The 22,648-nt window shown below is 37.3% G+C and overlaps 4 protein-coding genes and 1 pseudogene across 5 annotated transcripts; 4 read left to right on the top strand and 1 right to left on the bottom strand.

The window, feature by feature from the left end:
- Positions 1-25: 25 nt before the first annotated feature.
- GCK72_013824 lies at positions 26-3,118 on the top strand (annotated as a pseudogene). Its single transcript has 2 exons — positions 26-237; positions 2,974-3,118. Coding segments are annotated over exons 1-2 (357 nt in total).
- Positions 3,119-5,152: 2,034 nt separating this feature from the next.
- On the bottom strand, positions 5,153-7,430 carry GCK72_013825 (uncharacterized protein; the record flags this gene model as incomplete). Its single annotated transcript, XM_053730009.1, has 5 exons — positions 5,153-5,459; positions 5,544-5,862; positions 6,638-6,766; positions 6,826-7,094; positions 7,222-7,430. The coding sequence occupies 5 exons, from the start codon at positions 7,428-7,430 to the stop codon at positions 5,153-5,155; spliced, it is 1,233 nt and encodes a 410-aa protein (XP_053584781.1).
- A 1,466-nt stretch (positions 7,431-8,896) lies between these two features.
- On the top strand, positions 8,897-9,793 carry GCK72_013826 (uncharacterized protein; the record flags this gene model as incomplete). Its single annotated transcript, XM_053730010.1, has 3 exons — positions 8,897-9,060; positions 9,103-9,345; positions 9,649-9,793. 3 exons carry the CDS (start codon positions 8,897-8,899, stop codon positions 9,791-9,793), a joined length of 552 nt encoding a protein of 183 aa, XP_053584782.1.
- A 2,928-nt stretch (positions 9,794-12,721) lies between these two features.
- On the top strand, positions 12,722-13,008 carry GCK72_013827 (uncharacterized protein; the record flags this gene model as incomplete). The annotated part of the gene is made up of 2 exons (XM_053730011.1): positions 12,722-12,896; positions 12,941-13,008. The coding sequence occupies 2 exons, from the start codon at positions 12,722-12,724 to the stop codon at positions 13,006-13,008; spliced, it is 243 nt and encodes an 80-aa protein (XP_053584783.1).
- A 5,465-nt stretch (positions 13,009-18,473) lies between these two features.
- Positions 18,474-21,494, top strand: GCK72_013828 (uncharacterized protein; the record flags this gene model as incomplete). Its single annotated transcript, XM_053730012.1, has 6 exons — positions 18,474-18,652; positions 18,977-19,184; positions 19,510-19,748; positions 20,599-20,863; positions 21,179-21,385; positions 21,474-21,494. The coding sequence occupies 6 exons, from the start codon at positions 18,474-18,476 to the stop codon at positions 21,492-21,494; spliced, it is 1,119 nt and encodes a 372-aa protein (XP_053584784.1).
- Between the last annotated feature and the right edge of the window lie 1,154 nt (positions 21,495-22,648).

The raw sequence follows: 22,648 nt of genomic DNA on the forward strand, positions 1-22,648 counted from the left end.
CCCAAAAGATCAAATGATCCAAAAAATGGTGGAAATCGGTGGGGATTCGGTTCTGCTGGAGGATCGCAACAGACAATGTTTGCTATACGAGATAAGAAGAATGAACAAGCCTCGGTGGACCATCGTCTCAAAGGAACCGAGCACATCGATCAATGTAACTTCGCAATATGTCTGTTTGGAGACGAATAAGAATACGGTCCGTGTCGTGAAAATTTGTTTCGGCAATGAAATACCTTGGTACGTTTTGATGAGAATTTGAGAACCTGGAAATTAATCTTTTTACAGGATCTCGATGAGAAAGAATGATTCGTTTTGTGGAATTTGGAGGGAAATGAGAATGAAGAACTTTTTATTGTACTGTTCTGTAAATTTATTCTCAAATATGAATAACATCTGAAACATCATTATATTTTGATTTTTCCAATATATATATTTCGAAAATGGTGGAATTTCTCAAGTCTCATTTTCTCCTCTTAACTGTTTTGGTTTCATTCAGATCACGGAGATCAAACCGAGAAAAATGTGGACGTTGCAACGGTGTCAACGAAAAAGTACTGTTTCATATGTAATTCATCTTTGAGAATAAATTTACACTTCAATACAACGTTTCTATGTGAAATTTTAGTCATATTGATAGAATTCGAAAAGTTTTAAAGACTAATTTAGAAAAACTTTTTTCAGTTGCTCGTATCTACAGGCTTGTGGTCATCAACTGCATAATCAAAAAGACGTGACTTTCTGTAGAGAAGCATTGGTAGAAAAAACAGCATTATATTTTGATTTTTCCAAAATTTATATTTTGAAATTGGTGGAATTTCTCATGTTTCATTTCCTCTTCTTATAGTATTGATTTTATTCAAAACGCAATTAGATTAAGAAGCTATACTTTTTCGTTAAAAATTCTCCCCAAGCTCGCGAGATGTTGGCAAGAGAGTAAAGTGGCTGGGCACTCGGTGTAGTGATACACGAAATGCTGACAACTACCATGCCATTAGAGGATTAGAAAGATGGAGGAAAATCGAAAAAATGGAAGTATTAACCGAAGGAAACGTTTTGTGTTCATATCATCGAAGTTTTGAATGGACTACGGGGGATCAAACCGAGAAAAAAGTGGACGTTGCAACGGTGTCAACGAAAAAGTACTGTTTCATATGTAATTCATCTTTGAGAATAAATTTACAGAACAGTACAATAAAAAGTTCTTCACTCTCATTTCCTATATTGATAGAGTTCAGAAAGTTTCAGAGAAAAATAAAGAAAAGCTTTTGTCAGGTGCTCTCATCTGAATGGATTTCGAAGAAAGAAGAAAAGAGAAAATTGGAAATTATTGAAGATTTTCGAGAAATGATATGATGTGATCAGGCTTGAATTCTACTGGTTCAGCTGCTTCCTCTCATAATTGTTCAACTGTTCTGAAAATTTATTCTCGAAAATGAATTACATCTGAAACAGCATTATATTTTGATTTTTCCAAAATTTATATTTTGAAATTGGTGGAATTTCTCATGTCTCATTTTCTCTTCTAATAGTTTTGGTTTTATTCAAATCGCAATTAGATTCAGAAGCTATTCTTTTTCGTTGACACTTCTCCTCAAGCTCGCGACTCCGGCTGTGAGCTCCTCGTGGGCCCCTCCTCCAAGTCTGGGCTTCTCATGGGCTCCTCTTCCGGTTTTAGGAAGAGCCCACAAAGAGCCCAGACTTGGAGAAGAAGTCCACGAGGAACTCACAACCGGAGTCGCAAACTTGCTGTTTCAGATGTTATTCATTATTGAGAATAAATACACAGAAGAGTTGAAAAATGAAGGCAAATGACGAGAAAATGAACAATTATGAGAGGAAGCAGCTCAACCAGTGGAATTCAAGCCTGATCACATCATATCTTTTCTTTCTTTTCTTTATTTTTCTCTGAAACTTTCTAAACTCTATCAATATCGCCAAAATCTCACATAGGAACAATTTGCATTTCTACCAATGCTTCTCTACTGCAAGTCACGCCTTTTTGATTATGGATTGATGACCACAAGCCTGTCCAACCTCATAGAGACGAGTGGTCATATAGTAGAGTATGATGCATTGAAGTGTAAATTTATTCTCAAGAATGAATTACATATGAAACAGTAATTTTTCGTTGACACCGTTGCAACATCCACATTTTTCTCAGTTTCAATTAAAATTCAAAACATCCATGATATCAACACAAAACGTTTCCTTCAGTTAATACTTCCATTTTTCGATTTTCCTCCATCTTTCTCATCCTCGATTGGCATGGTGTCAGCATTTTGTGTGTCACTACACCGAGTACCCAGCAGTCGACATGAAACGAGTGTGTCGCATAGGTGAGCATCTCCGGAGCCATGTAGCCGGGGGTTCCCCAAAGCGTCTACCTCTGAAATAAAATTATTGTGAATTGACCCTATTACAGAATATAAAATATCAAAATTTCAGAGTCTTAGAATCCAGAATTCAGAAACAAAGACGCCCGACATCAAAATCCTGGATCCGGGTTTCAGAATTCCAAAATTTATTCTCGAAAATGAATTACATCTGAAACAGCATTATTTTTTGATTTTTCCAAAATTTATATTTTGAAATTGGTGGAATTTCGGCAAATACTCATTGACTACGGTACTCATTGCCTACGGTTACTCATTGACTACGCTGTCTCAATGACTACGGTTGGCTCATTGACTACGGTTACTCATTGCCTACGCCTAAAACAGTCTGCTCGCTACAGTCCAACACCATCTACTTCGGATTATTATTAATTTTTCCTTTTTGTGTTTTGTTTTTCTCTGTTGATTTCGGAGACTGTTATTTGTTAATAGTTGATAAATTTTGTTGAAGACTATGTTCCTTCCTTACCTAAAATTGATTGACAACTCAAATTTGTTTCTGAATTCTGGATTCTAAGACTCTGAAATTTTGAGATTATATATTCTGTAATAGAGGCAATTTACAATAATTTTATTCCAGAGGTCAAACGCTTTGTGGCACCCCTGGCTACATGGCTCCGGAGATGATCACCTATGCGACACACTCGTTTCATGTCGACTGTTGGGTACTCGGTGCTACACGAAATGCTGACAACTACCATGCCATTCAAAACGTTTGGTGTTGATATCATGGCAATTTTGAATTTGAATTGAAACAGAGAAAAATGTGGACGATGCAACAAGTAAGTTCACAAAGTTTTAATGAAAAATAAAGAAACTTGTTTTTCAGTTGCTCGCACCTAAATGGATTTTGGAGAAAGAAGAAAAGAGAGAATTGGAAATTATGGAAGATTCTCAAAAAATGATTTGATGTGATCAAGCATGAATTCCACTGGTTCAACTGTTTCCTCTCAATATTGTTCATTTCTTCGTCATTTTTTTTTATATTTAACCCCTCAATTTCACGTATAATCCATCGTACTGTCCTGTACATCTATTCTCAAAAATGAATTATCTATGAAACAACATTATATTTTTGATTTTTCCAAAATTTATATTCTGAAATCGGTGGAATTTCTCATGCCTCATTTTCTCTTCTAATAGTTGCATTTTTCCCTTCTAATAGTTCTAATAGCAAACTCGCGAGATGGCGGTGAGAGAGTGAAGTGGAAGTGAGAGACGCTGGTATTCTGAATTCTAAATCCCGGATTTTATGTATTGATATCTAGATTGTTAGATTCTTATTTTTAGATTCTTAACTTTGTATTCTAGGTTTCATGATTCTGAATTCTGAATTCTGAATTATTCAAGAAATCACAGATAGCAATTCCAATCATAACAGCATTGATACTACTCGTTCTCATAGATTTTTGAGACAAAATGATCAGATGAAATACATTCAAAAATGTTCCGACACAGGCAGGAATATACTCAAAATAGACATATTTCCCTGAGATAAAACTGATGACATTCACAGCTGTTTCTGACATCTTTTGGTGTTCAAAGTGATATACTTTAACTCAAAAATCAATGTGAGTTGAGTAATTCATAACATAGATGTAAGAAAAGAATTTATAATTGAACGTTTTAGGAGCTGAAGGCTGATGTATATTCAGCTGCAAGAGTGACAAACATCATATCCAGTTAGATTTGAAGGAGATTTTCAGTTGAAAGCGTTGAATTCAGATATTCAGTTCACTTGACAAGAGGGACCGTTGTTGTCACAAAGTGGTAATTTCAACATAATTCAATTATTCAGTCCACAAACAAAAATTGAAGAAACGGAGTATGATGTTTGTTATAAAAGCCAGACAGTCTATAATTATCTTTGTCAAAGACGCAAAATGAGCGATCTCGTGAGTGCAAATGCCACTAAACTTTTCATTAAAAACAATAAAGTCGTAAAAACAACCGGAAAACAGGGTTTCTGTGACGAGGGGGGTTTTATGTAGGTTTGGTGGAAACCTGCCCCTCAACCCTAAGGATGTTTCACTGACTGTTTGTGTATGTTGTGATCTGAAAGCGGTGCACAAAGAGAGATCGATAAACCCTTTATTGGAATAAGTAGCTGGTAGGTTAGTGCATGCTGGTATTGTTGTCCTCGGTTGACGGCGAGCTGGTAGTCGGAGTGTTGGTGTGTCTCACTTTGAAGCGGTGCACCAATACGGCTGGGCTCACACTTCTCCGCGAGAACACATGGAAGTTGGTCCTCCGACGTCAGCTGATGTTGAAGTTGTCAACGTGAGTCGACTTGAGTTGAAGACTGAAGGTTGTTGCTTGTTCCGTTGATGCGTTGGTGGTTTCGCGCCATTTCTCGGAATGTTCTAGAAGGCGAAGTGAAGAGTTAGCGCGCCGGCGCGACCTGCGTCCGGCGGGGCGCACTTGCATCCTTCCTTGTAAACTTCATGGCGGCAGTTTGAATATGAGTTTCTCTCGTTTGAGGGAAATCATACTAGATTGTAGGTTTGCCTTAGTTTTAGCGATGAGATTTGGCTGTGAAGATATGTGTAGGCATCTAAGGTCGTGAGTATCCGAAGGATGGTCGCGACACTCCGGGGCGGCGGGAACCGAACATTTTCTTGATGGAAAATGGATCGGTTGGCTGCTGGTACTCACATAGCTGAATGCCCAAATCTCGAGCTTCCTCGCTTGTAGGTGTTATTCGATCTTCTTTTTGGTCCTTAGTAGTTAGAATTAGACTGATGGTACTGAATTTGTCCTCAGACGGCTGCTTGAAATGAAGTTTTCGTCTTCTGCTTGTGCTTCTTCGCTATTCCAAATTGTTCCTTGTAGCTATCCTCGTCGTGAGGCGTAGCTTCTGCTGTTGCTCGGAATAAGCGGCTGGTATGACTTGAAGTTGTGACTCCGAAGTTTGCTGTCCAGAAGATGAGTTGTGAAGCAGTGGAGTTGTTGAAATTCTTTGGATTTTCAGGTGAAGTTGCTTGTCTGCTTCCTCCTATTAGGTGGGCTTGACGTTGACATCTTGGCTCCTGAATCCTGGAATCGTTGGCTTGTTGTTGTTGAATCCTGTTAATCCTTTGACTATCCGTGAGGTCGAGCTGAGGAACTGATGTTCCTTGACTTCCTCTCGTTGACTAACTGATCCTTAACTTTACTGAAGATCGAGCTGGGGAAGTTGAAGACTTCTTCTTCCTGGCTTTCTTCAGTTGTCCGACGAATCCTTGAATCCTTGAGCAAAGATGTGAATGGTGGATTGTCGTCTTTCCTTGAAGATGATTATTGATTCTTGCTGGTACTTCATAACGATGTTGTTGCTTGAAGCACCTGGTGATGGTTGAATCCGTGCACATCTTCTTGGAATTGTGTGCCAATAGTGATGGTTTCCGATTGACAGCGGGTTGGGATAGATGAAGGTGGAGATTGGCATCCACTCCTTCGTTTGTTTCAGCAGACGAAGTTCTCGCAAAGGCTACACAACCTTTCGGAGGTTGGAGCTCCTAAGCGGTGAATTTCGTGGCTGATCGTGTTGTTTTTTGCAGCATTGTCCTTTCCAGAATCGATTGATCCTGTTTGAGACCAGTTGCTGCTACTGTTGTTGAGCGCAATGAGCTTGTAGATGGGGTCTGAGCTCCTGACGTTGTGCTCTGCGTGGCTGACATCCTTGAGGTCGAGACGGGGAACCTGTCCCTGGCTTCCTTGCTAGAATTGTTCTTGTCAGCTGGTAGACTTGTAGAAGTTGACGTAAGAATTGTTTAAGAAGAATTGACTTTTGTCAGAGCTTTTCAGATCTTTCGCCTACTGGCTCAGACCTGAACCTAACTGAAGCTTTTTCGCTTACAGTCTGGACATAAGACTCTAAATAAATGGGCAGCTAGCTGATGTAATTGCTAGTAAGATTTTGCACCATCTACTCAGAATCCGTATCTCTTTTGGACCCGATACTGACTAGCAGCTGGGCTTACGCCTCTTTTCGGTAGCTCTGATTCTTTTATACCTTTCAATATCTTAAATTCTTAAAATTCTAAATCCTAAGTTATCAATTATAGACTTGATGTCGTTGATGATGACTTGAATCCTAAATTCCTTGACTTCTTGAATATTGAGCTGGTATAAATTCTTCTAGTCGTTGAGTGACTTCTCGTTGTCGTTGTCTGACTTCTGAAGTTGTCACTTCCGGCTTGACTTTTCTTGATGTCCAACTGCCTCATGTCCTAAGCAGTGTGACTTGTGAAGACTTGTCTCACTCAGCTTGACTTCCTTTGATGTCCAACTGCCTCTTGTCCTCAGCAGGTTGACTGACTTCTTGATCTTCGGCTCGGCCTCTTCTTCCAGTTCGTTATTCCTTCTTCTTCTCGTGTGGAATTGATTGATTCCTAGTAGAAGTGTGTAACGAAGAAATATAACTTCTGCTGGTAGAGAGGTGACGTTGAACCATGACGATGGATTGAATCCTTTTGTCGAGATCTTTTGAAGTCATTCGATTGTCCTTGCAGGGATCCGACTGTCTTGCCGAATTTTGTCAAATCTACATTGATTTGAATCTTAGTTGATCCAGAAGACGTTGAGTGCCTTCTTGACGACATCTTGTTGGCTTGTTCTTCGTCAGCTGGTGGAAGAGTGGTGGTGACTTGGAAATCTCTGTCTTGTCCTCCTTTGATCCTGCTAGTAGAAATTCTGGCTTGTGATTCCAGGAAATTCATCCTGAAGAATCGAAATGACTTGAAGAAACTATGATGTCCACCGAAACTTCACGACGCAGCTATTCACTCGGCTTGTCCACTTCTCGTCCATCTTCCTCCGATTCGTGACGCTGATGTTGCTTGTTCACTTGCTTGATCGCTTGAAGATTAAGATGATCAGATCTTCTCTTTTCGCTTGAGCTGGTATCGGCAGAGTGAACTTCCGTTGAAGTTGAGTGACGATTTGACGAGTTCTAGACAGCTTGGCTTGTAGACGTCGTCGCTGAGTTTCTCCTGGAGTTGCTGGTAGACTTCTTGATGACGTGATTTGTCGAAGTCTTCTTGACGCAACAACCATTGGATGCTAGCTAATTTGAACGTTCTTCGGTTGGGATGACGTTGAACATCTTCTTGTAGGAGTTCGCAGCAAGTCTGACAACTTTCGATTTCTTCTCTTATTCGTGTTGATGAATAAGATCGACGTCTTCTGGTAGAAATCTTTTCCGGCTGCTCTCAGAAGTTGTTGGCAGTTGCAGATGACGTCTTAGAATCCAGAATTCAGAAACAAAGACGCCCGACATCAAAATCCTGGATCCGGGTTTCAGAATTCCAAAATTTATTCTCGAAAATGAATTACATCTGAAACAGCATTATTTTTTGATTTTTCCAAAATTTATATTTTGAAATTGGTGGAATTTCGGCAAATACTCATTGACTACGGTACTCATTGCCTACGGTTACTCATTGACTACGCTGTCTCATTGCCTACTCATACTCATTGCCTACGCTCGGCTCAATGACTACGGTTGGCTCATTGACTACGGTTACTCATTGCCTACGCTTGACTCTTTGACTACGCTTGGCTCATTGCCTACTCATAGTCATTGCCTACGCTCGGCTCAATGACTACGGTTGGCTCATTGACTACGGTTACTCATTGCCTACGCTTGACTCTTTGACTACGCTTGGCTCATTGCCTACTCTTACTCATTGCCTACGCTCGGCTCATTGACTACGCTTTGCCAAATACGGCCATGCGTAGGCAAAGAGACTTCGTGGTGGTGGATGGCTCATTGACTACGCTTTTGTAAACGTTTGATACTCAGCCAGCAGCCAATTTCTGACTTGTGGCTGATGACGACGTCTACTGCAATAGCTAAGTTACGCAGTGGACTCATTCTTCAATACGCTACGACAAATCCATCAGAAAAACTTTAATCAGCAGTTGAAGGTGGTTTTTAGAACGCCTTTTTCAGCTGAAATTCTCATTAAAAAGCTTGATGAGTTTTGTAATGGTGAGGATTTTCTGAAAATGACGTAAAATGAAAGAAAGATTTCAGAAAAGCTTTTTGAGTTGATAAAATCAGCAATTGGAGAATCTGAATATGTCGTCACAAAAGAAGACTATACGAGACTGAGTTTTGATGAACGAGAAACAGAATTCCGAAAAATTGGATTGCAGTGTGCTAGACTTTTGGCCTATGATCCACCTCGGAACCTGCTGAAATGTATCATCACGATGTAACGAATCATTCATATATTTACTTCTTTTCAGACATTGACATAAAAAAATGTGACGAAGAGGAAAGCCAGTCAAAATTCATCACGCTCAACTCGATTACGGGTTGCACATATGTTTTAGACAACAGACAGATGTCTCTCACTTCACCAGATAGAATCTCTCTGGTTACCCAAACCAGAGGACTTTTGGAATGTTCTGTTTGTAAACAAACACTTCCTCGGTTTGTTTGCAGACATGTGTTAGTGGATTGCGTGTGTTTCAAACGCCGAATAAGGGGTTTCAGGTTATCGTGTTTGCGAGAGATGGGTGATCTGGACGTGAAAGTGGAGTTGTGGAGAATGGACGACTTTTGTAGGGACAGGCGAATTGTGGCGGTACCCACTAGAGCTGGAAAGAAACCTTCGGATCGTATGGGTTCTAGATCTTCAGCTCAAAATCACATTCGTGAGATTCACGATTTTTCAGAGTGAGCCGAAATATTGAAAGTAATCCTAACATTTTGTTGCAGTATGACTGAATTAGACGAAATTTCATCACAAATTGTGTCAGATGTATCCGGAAACTGTCCAGAAGACAAAGATTCAGAAGAGAGTGAAACTTCTCCAGATTCCACTCCGATCGAAACAACTTTTTTTTCATCGGACGTTGGCGATATATTCAACTCTGTGTCAACAGAATATACGTTTTCACCGAAACTCATGTCTACGAGAATCGATGACACTTCCTCTTCATTTTCTACTCGCAGGATGAGGTAAATCTGGTACCAAAATCTGAGAAAACTCAGCAGATTTCAGAAAACAGTCTGCTCGCTACAGTCCAACACCATCTACTTCGGATTATTATTAATTTTTCCTTTTTGTGTTTTGTTTTTCTCTGTTGATTTCGGAGACTGTTATTTGTTAATAGTTGATAAATTTTGTTGAAGACTATGTTCCTTCCTTACCTAAAATTGATTGACAACTCAAATTTGTTTCTGAATTCTGGATTCTAAGACTCTGAAATTTTGAGATTATATATTCTGTAATAGAGGCAATTTACAATAATTTTATTCCAGAGGTCAAACGCTTTGTGGCACCCCTGGCTACATGGCTCCGGAGATGATCACCTATGCGACACACTCGTTTCATGTCGACTGTTGGGTACTCGGTGCTACACGAAATGCTGACAACTACCATGCCATTCAAAACGTTTGGTGTTGATATCATGGCAATTTTGAATTTGAATTGAAACAGAGAAAAATGTGGACGATGCAACAAGTAAGTTCACAAAGTTTTAATGAAAAATAAAGAAACTTGTTTTTCAGTTGCTCGCACCTAAATGGATTTTGGAGAAAGAAGAAAAGAGAGAATTGGAAATTATGGAAGATTCTCAAAAAATGATTTGATGTGATCAAGCATGAATTCCACTGGTTCAACTGTTTCCTCTCAATATTGTTCATTTCTTCGTCATTTTTTTTTATATTTAACCCCTCAATTTCACGTATAATCCATCGTACTGTCCTGTAAATCTATTCTCAAAAATGAATTATCTATGAAACAACATTATATTTTTGATTTTTCCAAAATTTATATTCTGAAATCGGTGGAATTTCTCATGCCTCATTTTCTCTTCTAATAGTTGCATTTTTCCCTTCTAATAGTTCTAATAGCAAACTCGCGAGATGGCGGTGAGAGAGTGAAGTGGAAGTGAGAGACGCTGGTATTCTGAATTCTGAATCCCGGATTCTATGTATTGATATCTAGATTGTTAGATTCTTATTTTTAGATTCTTAACTTTGTATTCTAGGTTTTATGATTCTGAATTCTGAATTCTGAATTATTCAAGAAATCACAGATAGCAATTCCAATCATAACAGCATTGACAAGCCTCGGTGGACCATCGTCTCAAAAGAACCGTGCTTATCGATCAATGTAACGTCGCAATATGTCTGTTTGGAGAGGCATAAGAATACGGTCCGTGTCGTGAAAATTTGTTTTGGCAATGAAATACCTTGGTACGTTTTGATGAGAATTTGAGAGCCTGGAAATTAATCTTTTTACAGGATCTCGATGAGAAAGAATTATTCGTTTTGTGGAATTTGGAGGGAAATGAGAGTGAAGAACTTTTTATTGTACTGTTCTGTAAATTTATTCTCAAATATGAATTACATCTGAAACAGCATTATATTTTGATTTTTCCAATATATATATTTCGGTAATGGTGGAATTTCTCAAGTCTCATTTTCTCCTCCTAATTGTTTTGGTTTCATTCAGATCACGGAGATCAAACCGAGAAAAATGTGGACGTTGCAACGGTGTCAACGAAAAAGTACTGTTTCATATGTAATTCATCTTTGAGAATAAATTTACACTTCAATACAACGTTTCTATGTGAAATTTTAGTCATATTGATAGAATTCGAAAAGTTTTAAAGACTAATTTAGAAAAACTTTTTTCAGTTGCTCGTATCTACAGGCTTGTGGTCATCAACCCATAATCAAAAAAGATTGACTTTCTGTAGAGAAGCATTGGTAGAAATGCAAATTGTTCCTACGTGAGATTTCGGCCATATTGATAGAGTTCAGAAAGTTTCAGAGAAAAATAAAGAAAAGCTTTTGTCAGTTCCTCTCATCTAAATGGATTTTGAAGGAAGAAGAAAAGAGAGAATTGGAAATTATTGATGATTAGTGTTCTGTTAATTTATTCTCAAAAATGAATCACATCTGAAACAGCATTATATTTAGATTTTTCGAGATGTTGGCGAACCGCGAGAGAGTGGAGTGACAGTGAGAGTGAGAGCCTGAACTTTTCTGTGAAAGCAAGCCAAAATATTCAGCAATACGAATAATTGTTTTTTGAAAAAATTCCATCACTGATTTTTTTCGATAATCGATTTTTCCTGATCTTGATTTGAAAATCCGAAAAAAAAAATTTATTTTTCTCTTGGAGTGATTGAGTTTTTTGTTTCAAAATGTTGGAAAACACTCAAGTAAACAAAAAATTATGTTGAATTGGCTTCTCAACTCCTGAGCATCGTGCCAGAGCTCCAGAAGTCAAAAGTAGTGCCCTCGGAAAAATCTTCATAACTCATCAAAAAAGGCTTCAAATTAGCCAAAACATGCACCAAAAAACGTGTCTTGTGTTTTTCTACAAACCAACATTAAAAAATTACAGATTAAGAAAAAATAATTTTTCTAATTCTTTCACTCAAATTTTTTAATATTCCTATTTTTCTCAATTTCTGGTATTTTCTGTTTACAACACGAACAAGCAACACATAAATGTGTTTTATTATGTGTGATAAAGCATTTTGCGTGCAGTTTTTAGAAGTTGTTTGTTTTTCATCCAGAAAATACCAGAAATTGAGAAAAAATAGGAATTTAAAAAATTTTGAGTGAAAAAAATTAGAAAAATTTTTTTTTAACTAAAATTTTTAAATGTTGGTTTGTAGAAAAACACAAGACACGTCTTTTGGTGCATGTTTTGTCTAATTTGAAGCCTTTTTTGATGAGTTATGAAGATTTTTCTGAGGGCTCTACTTTTGACTTCTGGAGCCCTGGCACGATGCTCAGGAGTTGAGAAGCCAATTCAACATAATTTTTTGTTTACTTGAGTGTTTTCCAACATTTTGAAACAAAAAACTCAATCACTCCAAGAGAAAAATAAAAAGTTTTTTTTCGGATTTTCAAATCAAGATCAGGAAAAATCGAAAAAATCATGATGGAAGTTTTTCAAAAAACAAATATTCGTATTGCTGAATATTTTGGCTTGCTTTCAAAAAAAAGTTTAGGCAAAACGGACACGATTCAGCAGAGTTACACATAAAAGTATGAAGGGGTGCTCACTTATGCTCGCTACAGTAGGAACCCCAGCGGTTCACCTGTGCTGCCACGCGGCCATCCAACCACTGGGCGCGAGAGCTGCTAGTTGCTTTTACGAGCCCGATAGTCCTCCTAAAGTGGCACTCGTGTTTTCTATGACGAAAAATGATGAAACTTTCGGAGCAAAAAACCAAATTTTCGAGAGTTTTGCACTTTTTGACTATTATCATTCAACAATCAGGGTGCAAATTTATAGAGAATTCTCAACGCATACCGAAAGTCAATTCTTTTGTGAGACGCCTAATTATTTAACTTAATTCTTCCAGAAATGGCTACCAAAATATCCTTCCATGCTCCCATCAAATCGATTGCATTCTGCGGATCTTCTAACATAGCTGCGCTATTCGAGAACAACGTCAAATTGGCGTCTACAACAACAGGAACTCACTTTGCCACATTTGAGATGGATCAGTACTCGACAGATGTCCACGGTTGTGATGATTGTGAGTGTACTTTTTATTCCAAATGCAACGAACAGTTATTTCAGTCTTATATGTAGCCAACCGTAAGGAATGGGTCTTTTGGACTTGCGAACCTTCAAAATGCTCCCGGTGAACCAGATTAATGTGGAAACGTTTTGTGTTGATATCATGGATGATTTGAATTATAATTGAAACCGAGAAAAATGTGGATGTTGCAACGGTGTCAACGAAAAAGTACTGTTTCATATGTAATTCATCTTTGAGAATAAATTTACACTTCAATACAACGTTTCTATGTGAAATTTTAGTCATATTGATAGAATTCGAAAAGTTTTAAAGACTAATTTAGAAAAACTTTTTCAGTTGCTCGTATCTACAGGCTTGTGGTCATCAACCCATAATCAAAAAGACGTGACTTTCTGTAGAGAAGCATTGGTAGAAAAAACAGCATTATATTTTGATTTTTCCAAAATTTATATTTTGAAATTGGTGGAATTTCTCATGTTTCATTTCCTCTTCTTATAGTTTTGATTTTATTCAAATCGCAATTAGGTTCAGAAGCTATTCTTTTTCGTTGACACTTCTCCCCAAGCTAGCGAGATGGTGGCAAGAGAGTAAAGTGGCTGGGCACTCGGTGTAGTGATACACGAAATGCTGACAACTACCATGCCATTAGAGGATGAGAAAGATGGAGGAAAATCGAAAAAATGGAAGTATTAACCGAAGGAAACGTTTTGTGTTCATATCATCGAAGTTTTGAATGGACTACGGGGGATCAAACCGAGAAAAATGTGGACGTTGCAACGGTGTCAACGAAAAAGTACTGTTTCATATGTAATTCATTTTTGAGAATAAATTTACACTTCAATGCATCATACTCTTCTACATGACAACTCGTCTCTATGAGGTTGGACAGGCTTGTGGTCATCAACCCATAATCAAAAAAGATTGACTTTCTGTAGAGAAGCATTGGTAGAAATGCAAATTGTTCCTACGTGAGATTTCGGCCATATTGATAGAGTTCAGAAAGTTTCAGAGAAAAATAAAGAAAAGCTTTTGTCAGTTCCTCTCATCTAAATGGATTTTGAAGGAAGAAGAAAAGAGAGAATTGGAAATTATTGATGATTAGTGTTCTGTTAATTTATTCTCAAAAATGAATCACATCTGAAACAGCATTATATTTAGATTTTTCGAGATGTTGGCGAACCGCGAGAGAGTGGAGTGACAGTGAGAGACGCTGGTATTCTGAATTCTGAATCCCGGATTCTATGTATTGATATCTAGATTGTTAGATTCTTATTTTTAGATTCTTAACTTTGTATTCTAGGTTTTATGATTCTGAATTCTGAATTCTGAATTATTCAAGAAATCACAGATAGCAATTCCAATCATAACAGCATTGATACTACTCGTTCTCATAGATTTTTGAGACAAAATGATCAGATGAAGTACATTCAAAAATGTTCCGACACAGGCAGGAATATACTCGAAATAGACATATTTCTCTGAGATAAAACTGATGACATTCACAGCTGTTTCTGACATCTTTTGGTGTTCAAAGTGATATACTTTAACTCAAAAATCAATGTGAGTTGAGTAATTCATAACATAGATGTGAGAAAAGAATTTATAATTGAACGTTTTAGGAGCTGAAGGCTGATGTATAATCAGCTGCATGAGTGCCAAACATCATATCCAGTTAGATTTGAAGGAGATTTTCAGTTGAAAGCGTTGAATTCAGATATTCAGTTCACTTGACAAGAGGGACCGTTGTTGTCACAAAGTGGTAATTTCAACATAATTCAATTATTCAGTCCACAAACAAAAATTGAAGAAACGGAGTATGATGTTTGTTATAAAAGCCAGACAGTCTATAATTATCTTTGTCAAAGACGCAAAATGAGCGATCTCGTGAGTGCAAATGCCACTAAACTTTTGATTAAAAACAATAAAGTCGTAAAAACAACCGGAAAACAGGGTTTCCTTCCTGAATATTTTCACCTGTAAATCCAGAAATAAGATTCAAGTCTCGTGTTATTCGATCGGATGAATTGAAAATTTCTGAAAAAATTCAGCATAGTTTTCAAAGTTCAAAGTTCAGCATAGTCTCAAGTTTTCAAAGATAATTTCAACGTTTTATGTTAAATCCAAACTTCTCATCAGACTTCTCATAAATATTCAATGTTGTCTTCATCAAGTGCGGATTCCTCATGTATCCTTATGTGACAAGTCTTCAATTCTCACCTGTCACACTGTCCATTGACGTGACCAGTCTCTATTTCTCACTCATAATTTGCACAGATGACCAAGATCTGATGATGACGTCATTATCTCATGTTTCCTAGGAGCCAAGTTCGTGTTTATCTAATGCAGAAGATCGAAAAATTGAAAGAAGCGCTTGAAGATGAAGATCAGAAATTGCAAGAAATAAAAAGGGTTCTCAATAAATCAGCAGGAAAAACTCGGAAATTAGTAGAGAAGTTTCTACGAAGCATTGGTTGTGATAAAAAGACGATATCAGTCTCATAATGGAAACCAAGTCAGAAGAGTATTAAGAAAAAAAACATAAATGTCATTTTGCCAATACTTGAGAACACAACGAGAAACAAGCTCATACGAAAGAGTTTTCTTCAACCATCTGAAATAATGAGTATTTCATCGAACTATTCATTTTCATCATCAAAAATAGACGAAATTGAAGGTTTAATTATCATTTTTTCAAAAAACAATCAAAATTTTTTTCCAAAAGAAAATACCACACCCAAGTTACATATCTTATTGTATCCTTTAGTTCCTTATCTCCGAAGATATTAAACATGGGGAAGAAGTTCTGAGCAATCATCACGCTATTTTCAATTCGGAATTGGACATTTGACAAGTATGACAATGAAGATAACATGAAGCGAACTTCTCAGTTGTGACCCATTACTTGTTATTATTATATTAATCATGTTTTTCAGCAAAAAAACTGATTTGTATCATGTTTCTCCAGAAGAAAGTATATCTTCGGAAATCCTATTATACAACAAAATAATTTTTTTAAATAAACAAAAGATTAGCGTGAAAGGGGGAGAGATGGCGTGGCGGCGATGTGGGAATTTAATTAGACTTTTTGAAGCGTGTTTCCACGAAACAGCGACATTCACAAAAAATAGAAACATTTTTCATATTTTTCACATTTCACCGACCTCGCCACTTCGCCATCTTAAAAGTAAGTAGAATGAGCTATATCTTTGACACCCTTGACTATCGGTGTCCTTTGAGAATTCTCTTTGGCACCCTAATAGTTTCGAGTCCGCTCTTTTGAATGGTAATAGCCAAGAAGTGCGAAACTCCAAAAAATTTGGATTTTTTGCTCCGAAAGTTTGCTCCTTTTTCATCATAGAAAACACGAGTGCCAATTCATGAAGACTATCGGGCTCGTAAAGGCAACTATCTGCACTCTCGGCCAGCGGTTGGATGGCGTCACGTGGTAGTGAGAGGCACTGGTAGGAGGGAGGTCTGGGGATCGACCCCTTCTCTTTTTTTTTCCATTTTTGCTTTTAAAATCTGGCAATATAATGTTAATTACAGCTTTTTCGAACTATTCTATGAAATGTTCTTCAACTGTTTTCTACATTTGGAAAGAATTTTTTTGATAAAAATATTATGTTCTCATCATTTTGCGAAGAGGATTTGCCGGATGAGTTCAAATAAAAGCTCGAAAATCATTTTATACTCGCCAAGCTAGCCTATGATTTTTATATTAAATCCTATGAGTTTTTCGATTTTTTGAAGTATTGATATTATCTGTTTAAAAAATAAAGAACTTCGAGAAAAAACGGAGAAAATGTACAAGTCCGAAAAATGGAAAGTGAACAAGTGGAAAAAATGAAAACTAAAACAACATAATAGCATTACATACTAGCAACAACAATTAATTAGCAATTTCTAGTGTTTCTTACACTTTAATCAACCAAATACGGTTGATAGAACTACTTCTGATATGCTATCCATATACTGTGAAAAAATAAAGTTTGGCCAAGGGTTTTCAAAAAAAAATTTCTCGGGCAAAACACTTTAGTGCATTTGTGAACTAAAGTGTTTTGCCCGCGAAATTTTTTTTTGAAAATCCTTGGCCAAACTTTATTTTTTCACAGTACGTTCCTCGGACCGACCGCGCGTGGATCCATATGGACACATATAGGACACACCCCTGATTCATTCTAGCTGCATATATTTACGCCACCGCGCGATTCCATATAGGAACCCCAGCGGTTCACCTGTGCTGCCACGCGGCACAGTCCTTAATGCGCACAACAGACATAGCTGGCGCGCTTCCCGTTTTTTAAAGTTTTGCGTCGCCTCCCTTTAAATTCTACCGTAACCCGAAATTCAATTAATTGAGCTTGTGAGCAAAAATTACCGAGTTCTATAATAAAACGAGTGAATTAGTCGAAAAAAAGGTGTAGAAGTGAATATGTGCCCATCAAACCATGATATACAGCTTTTCAACGCCAGAAAGTCAGTTTTATTTTTTTTTGGAGAAACAAAAAACTCTCAAATTTTCAATAAAAAGTGCATATCTCCTGCTAATTAAGTCTTTCCAGTTGCTGTTATGCTATTTTGAGACCTTTCAAGTACTTCTAGACCGAAAATTTAACAAAAAATTATATTTTTGGAAAAAAGTTGAACTTGAAAATTGATTCAATAATTCCAGTTTTGAATATTATAACACGTATTTAGGCTTAAAATGTTCGCAACAGTCATCTTCATAAATGTTACTAAACGAGAACAAATGAAATCGCTCCAATTTTTCGTATTTCTTCTGAAAATGGCAAAAAATGGTTTTTTTAGTTGATTTTCTTAAAAGTCTTTCAACTCTCTTATTTTTCGACAATGTGAGAGAAGATTACACTCAAACGATGTATTTTTGTCCGCTGAACATTTGTTATTTCTTTTGAACCAGCGAAAACGCTGAAATTTCGAGAAATCGGCGAATAATCGGTTTTAAGCTAAAAAACGAGAATTGCGCCAACAATCGGCGCAATCGCTCTCCGTTGCGGATTATCACTTTGAAGGACTGTGCGCGGCCATGCAACCACTGGGCGCGAGAGCTGCTAGTTGCTTTTACGAGCCCGATAGTCCTCCTAAAGTGGCACTCGTGTTTTCTATGACGAAAAATGATCAAACTTTCGGAGCAAAAATCCAAATTTTCGAGAGTTTCGCACTTTTTGACTATTATCATTCAACAATCAGGGTGCAAATTTATAGAGAATTCTCAACGCATACCGAAAGTCAATTCTTTTGTGAGACGCCTAATTATTTAACTTAATTCTTCCAGAAATGGCTACCAAAATATCCTTCCATGCTCCCATCAAATCGATTGCATTCTGCGGATCTTCTAACATAGCTGCGCTATTCGAGAACAACGTCAAAGCGGCGTCTACAACAACAGGAACTCACTTTGCCACATTTGAGATGGATCAGTACTCGACAGATGTCCACGGTTTGATGATTGTGAGTGTACTTTTTATTCCAAATGCAACGAACAGTTATTTCAGTCTTATTTGTAGCCAACCGTAAGGAATGGGTCTTTTGGACTTGCGAACCTCCAAAATGCTCCCGGTGAACCAGATTAATGTGGATAAACGCGAGAGTATGACGTCGAGCTGCTACAATGCGAACAACGATATTCTCTACGCATCCATCTATCTGGAATCCAACAACGAGACAATCTCGAGTGGAAATAGTCGACAGAAGAAACCCGCAAATAACTACAAATTTGCTTACGGTGAGTTCGTAATAAAATCGACATATTTGGATAGGATACAAACACTTTTGATTGCATCCATCATTTCTGCTTAATCACAATCCAATCATATGGAGCTGCTTGATTCATGACATTTTGGCGCTGCTTAGTTATCTCAACCAATTTGGAGTTGCTTGATAAATGAAATAATTTGGGGAGTTGCTTAGTTTCTTGAGATATATTTGAAGCTGTTTAATTACAATCCAACCATATGGAGCTGCTTAATTTGTGAGATTTTGGCGCTGCTTAGTTATCTCAACCAATTTGCAGCAGATTATAAAACATTATTATAACTAAAAGTACTTTTCAGATCAAAAGATCCCCAAAAGATCAAAATGATCCAAAAAATGGTGGAAATCGGTGGGGATTCGGTTCTGTTGGAAGACCGCAACGGACAATGCCTTCTATACAAGATAAGAAGAATGGCCAAGCCTCAGTGGACCATCGTCTCAAAAGAACCGTGCTTATCGATCAATGTAACGTCGCAATATGTCTGTTTGGAGAGGCATAAGAATACGGTCCGTGTCGTGAAAATTTGTTTTGGCAATGAAATACCTTGGTACGTTTTGATGAGAATTTGAGAACCTGGAAATTAATCGTTTTACAGGATCTCGATGAGAAAGAATGATTCGTTTTGTGGAATTCGGAGGGAAATGAGAGTGAAGAACTTTTTATTGTCCACAATTGCTCGATGAACACCAACCTCTACATCAGGACGGGATTCTTACGAATAGAAGGGGTTGCCACTGTATTCCTATCAGTCCCATCAAGAGACACCAAATCATTTTGTTCGGAACGGTCGAAGTCTCTTTGCTACGCAAGAACAACAAGTACTAAATAAAGGTGGAGAATCGCGACAGAAGATTGAAAGGAGCACTAGAGGAAAACCAGAGATACGAGTCTAACTTTTTCAAAGTGAAGAAGAAACACGAAGATGAGGGAGATGTAGACTCTGTTGCTTCCCAGAAAGTCAACGAGGGTCCAAAAATTGAGGATTTTGTCCATATCAGAGATGTCGGTCAAGGAACATACGGACTTGTTGGAGAATACCGATCGAAAAGAACTGGACATCGTGTATTAAGGTGAGTTTTGCATCTTCAAAGTCATTTTAATTCAAATAAACACGTTCAGACCCTAAACCGCTCACTCCGGTACAACGAGGCCTATCTCATTCAAAGAGAAACGATAAACATGGAAAAATATCACACAGAAACGTTGTCCATCTCTACCAATGTTTCTCTACACAACCTCACGTCTATTTAGTAATGGAGATGATGACGACAAATCTATCCAATATCATCGATTCGAGTGGACGTCTAGATGAATATGATGCGTCACAAGTTCTGAAATCTATCGGAGAAGCGCTCAGTTATTATCATTTCAAACAACTGATTCATCGAGATGTAAAGCCAGACAACATCTTAATTTCTGGGGAGTCCGTTAAGCTGGGGGGATTTTGGCGTCTCAACTTTCGAACAGTAAGTTATTAATGCTTTTTTACTCTGGTTCTGAAATCCGAGTTCAGAATCCCGATACTTTGATATCTGGATTGTTAAATTCTGAATTCTGAATTCTAGGTCTTCAATTCTAGTTTCTGGTATTCTCAATTCTAAATTCCGGATTTTGGGTATTGATATCTGAATTGTTAGATTTCTATTTTTAAATTCTGAATTTTGTATTCTAGATTCTATGATTCTGAATTCTAAATTCTGAATTCCGGATTCTGGATTTTGAAATCTGGATTGTCGATTTTGAAATCTAGATTCTTAGACTCTGAATGATGAATTCTAGGATCTGGGATATCGAATTCTGGAACTCGAAATCTGGATTTTGATATCTGGCTACTTAAATTCTGGATCCTAGATTCTAAGATTCTGAAATTTGAGTTTCCATATTCTGTAATAGGGGCAATTTACAATCATTTCATTCCAGAGGTCGAACGATTTGTGACACCAAAGGATATATGGCGCCTGAAATAATCACCGACCAGATGTACTCGTACCAAGTGGACTCGTATGCTCTCGGTGTCATCGTGCACCAAATGCTAACGACTACGATGCCTTTCAACGATGAAAAAGACGGAGGGAAATCGAAAAAGTGGAGATTTGAAGCAAATGAAAGTTTTAGTGAGGATATCATGGAAGTGTTGAGCGGACTTCTCGAGGCAAAACCGAGAAAAAGATGGACAATGAAACAAGTAAGTTCAGAAAGTTTTAGTGAAACATAAAGAAAAACTTTTTTCAGGTGCTTGAATCTACTTGGATAAAGAAGGAAGAAGAGAAGCTAATTACAATCCAATCATATGGAGATGCTTAATTCATGAGACTTTGGCGCTGCTTAGTTATCTCAACCCGTATGGAATTGCTTAATAAGTGAGATAATTTGGAGAGTTGTCTAGTTTCTCGAGAGATATTTGGAGCTGCTTAATTCATGAGATTTCGGCAATTTTTAGTTATCTCAACCCATTTGCAGCAGATTATAAAGCATTATTATAACAAAAATTATTTTTCAGATCAAAAGATCCCCAAAAGATCAAATGATCCAAAAAATGGTGGAAATCGGTGGGGATTCGGTTCTGCTGGAGGATCGCAACGGACAATGTTTGCTATACGAGATAAGAAGAATGAACAAGCCTCGGTGGACCATCGTCTCAAAGGAACCGAGCACATCGATCAATGTAACTTCGCAATATGTCTGTTTGGAGACGAATAAGAATACGGTCCGTGTCGTGAAAATTTGTTTCGGCAATGAAATACCTTGGTACGTTTGATGAGAATTTGAGAACCTGGAAATTAATCTTTTTACAGGATCTCGATGAGAAAGAATGATTCGTTTTGTGGAATTTGGAGGGAAATGAGAATGAAGAACTTTTTTATTGTACTGTTCTGTAAATTTATTCTCAAATATGAATAACATCTGAAACATCATTATATTTTGATTTTTCCAATATATATATTTCGAAAATGGTGGAATTTCTCAAGTCTCATTTTCTCCTCTTAACTGTTTTGGTTTCATTCAGATCACGGAGATCAAACCGAGAAAAATGTGGACGTTGCAACGGTGTCAACGAAAAAGTACTGTTTCATATGTAATTCATCTTTGAGAATAAATTTACACTTCAATACAACGTTTCTATGTGAAATTTTAGTCATATTGATAGAATTCGAAAAGTTTTAAAGACTAATTTAGAAAAACTTTTTTCAGTTGCTCGTATCTACAGGCTTGTGGTCATCAACTGCATAATCAAAAAGACGTGACTTTCTGTAGAGAAGCATTGGTAGAAAAACAGCATTATATTTTGATTTTTCCAAAATTTATATTTTGAAATTGGTGGAATTTCTCATGTTTCATTTCCTCTTCTTATAGTATTGATTTTATTCAAAACGCAATTAGATTAAGAAGCTATACTTTTTCGTTAAAAATTCTCCCCAAGCTCGCGAGATGTTGGCAAGAGAGTAAAGTGGCTGGGCACTCGGTGTAGTGATACACGAAATGCTGACAACTACCATGCCATTAGAGGATTAGAAAGATGGAGGAAAATCGAAAAATGGAAGTATTAACCGAAGGAAACGTTTTGTGTTCATATCATCGAAGTTTTGAATGGACTACGGGGGATCAACCGAGAAAAAAGTGGACGTTGCAACGGTGTCAACGAAAAAGTACTGTTTCATATGTAATTCATCTTTGAGAATAAATTTACAGAACAGTACAATAAAAAGTTCTTCACTCTCATTTCCTATATTGATAGAGTTCAGAAAGTTTCAGAGAAAATAAAGAAAAGCTTTTGTCAGGTGCTCTCATCTGAATGGATTTCGAAGAAAGAAGAAAAGAGAAAATTGGAAATTATTGAAGATTTTCGAGAAATGATATGATGTGATCAGGCTTGAATTCTACTGGTTCAGCTGCTTCCTCTCATAATTGTTCAACTGTTCTGAAAATTTATTCTCGAAAATGAATTACATCTGAAACAGCATTATATTTT

The sequence above is a fragment of the Caenorhabditis remanei genome, chromosome IV (assembly GCF_010183535.1).
Source record: "Caenorhabditis remanei strain PX506 chromosome IV, whole genome shotgun sequence".
NCBI lineage: Eukaryota > Metazoa > Nematoda > Chromadorea > Rhabditida > Rhabditidae > Caenorhabditis > Caenorhabditis remanei.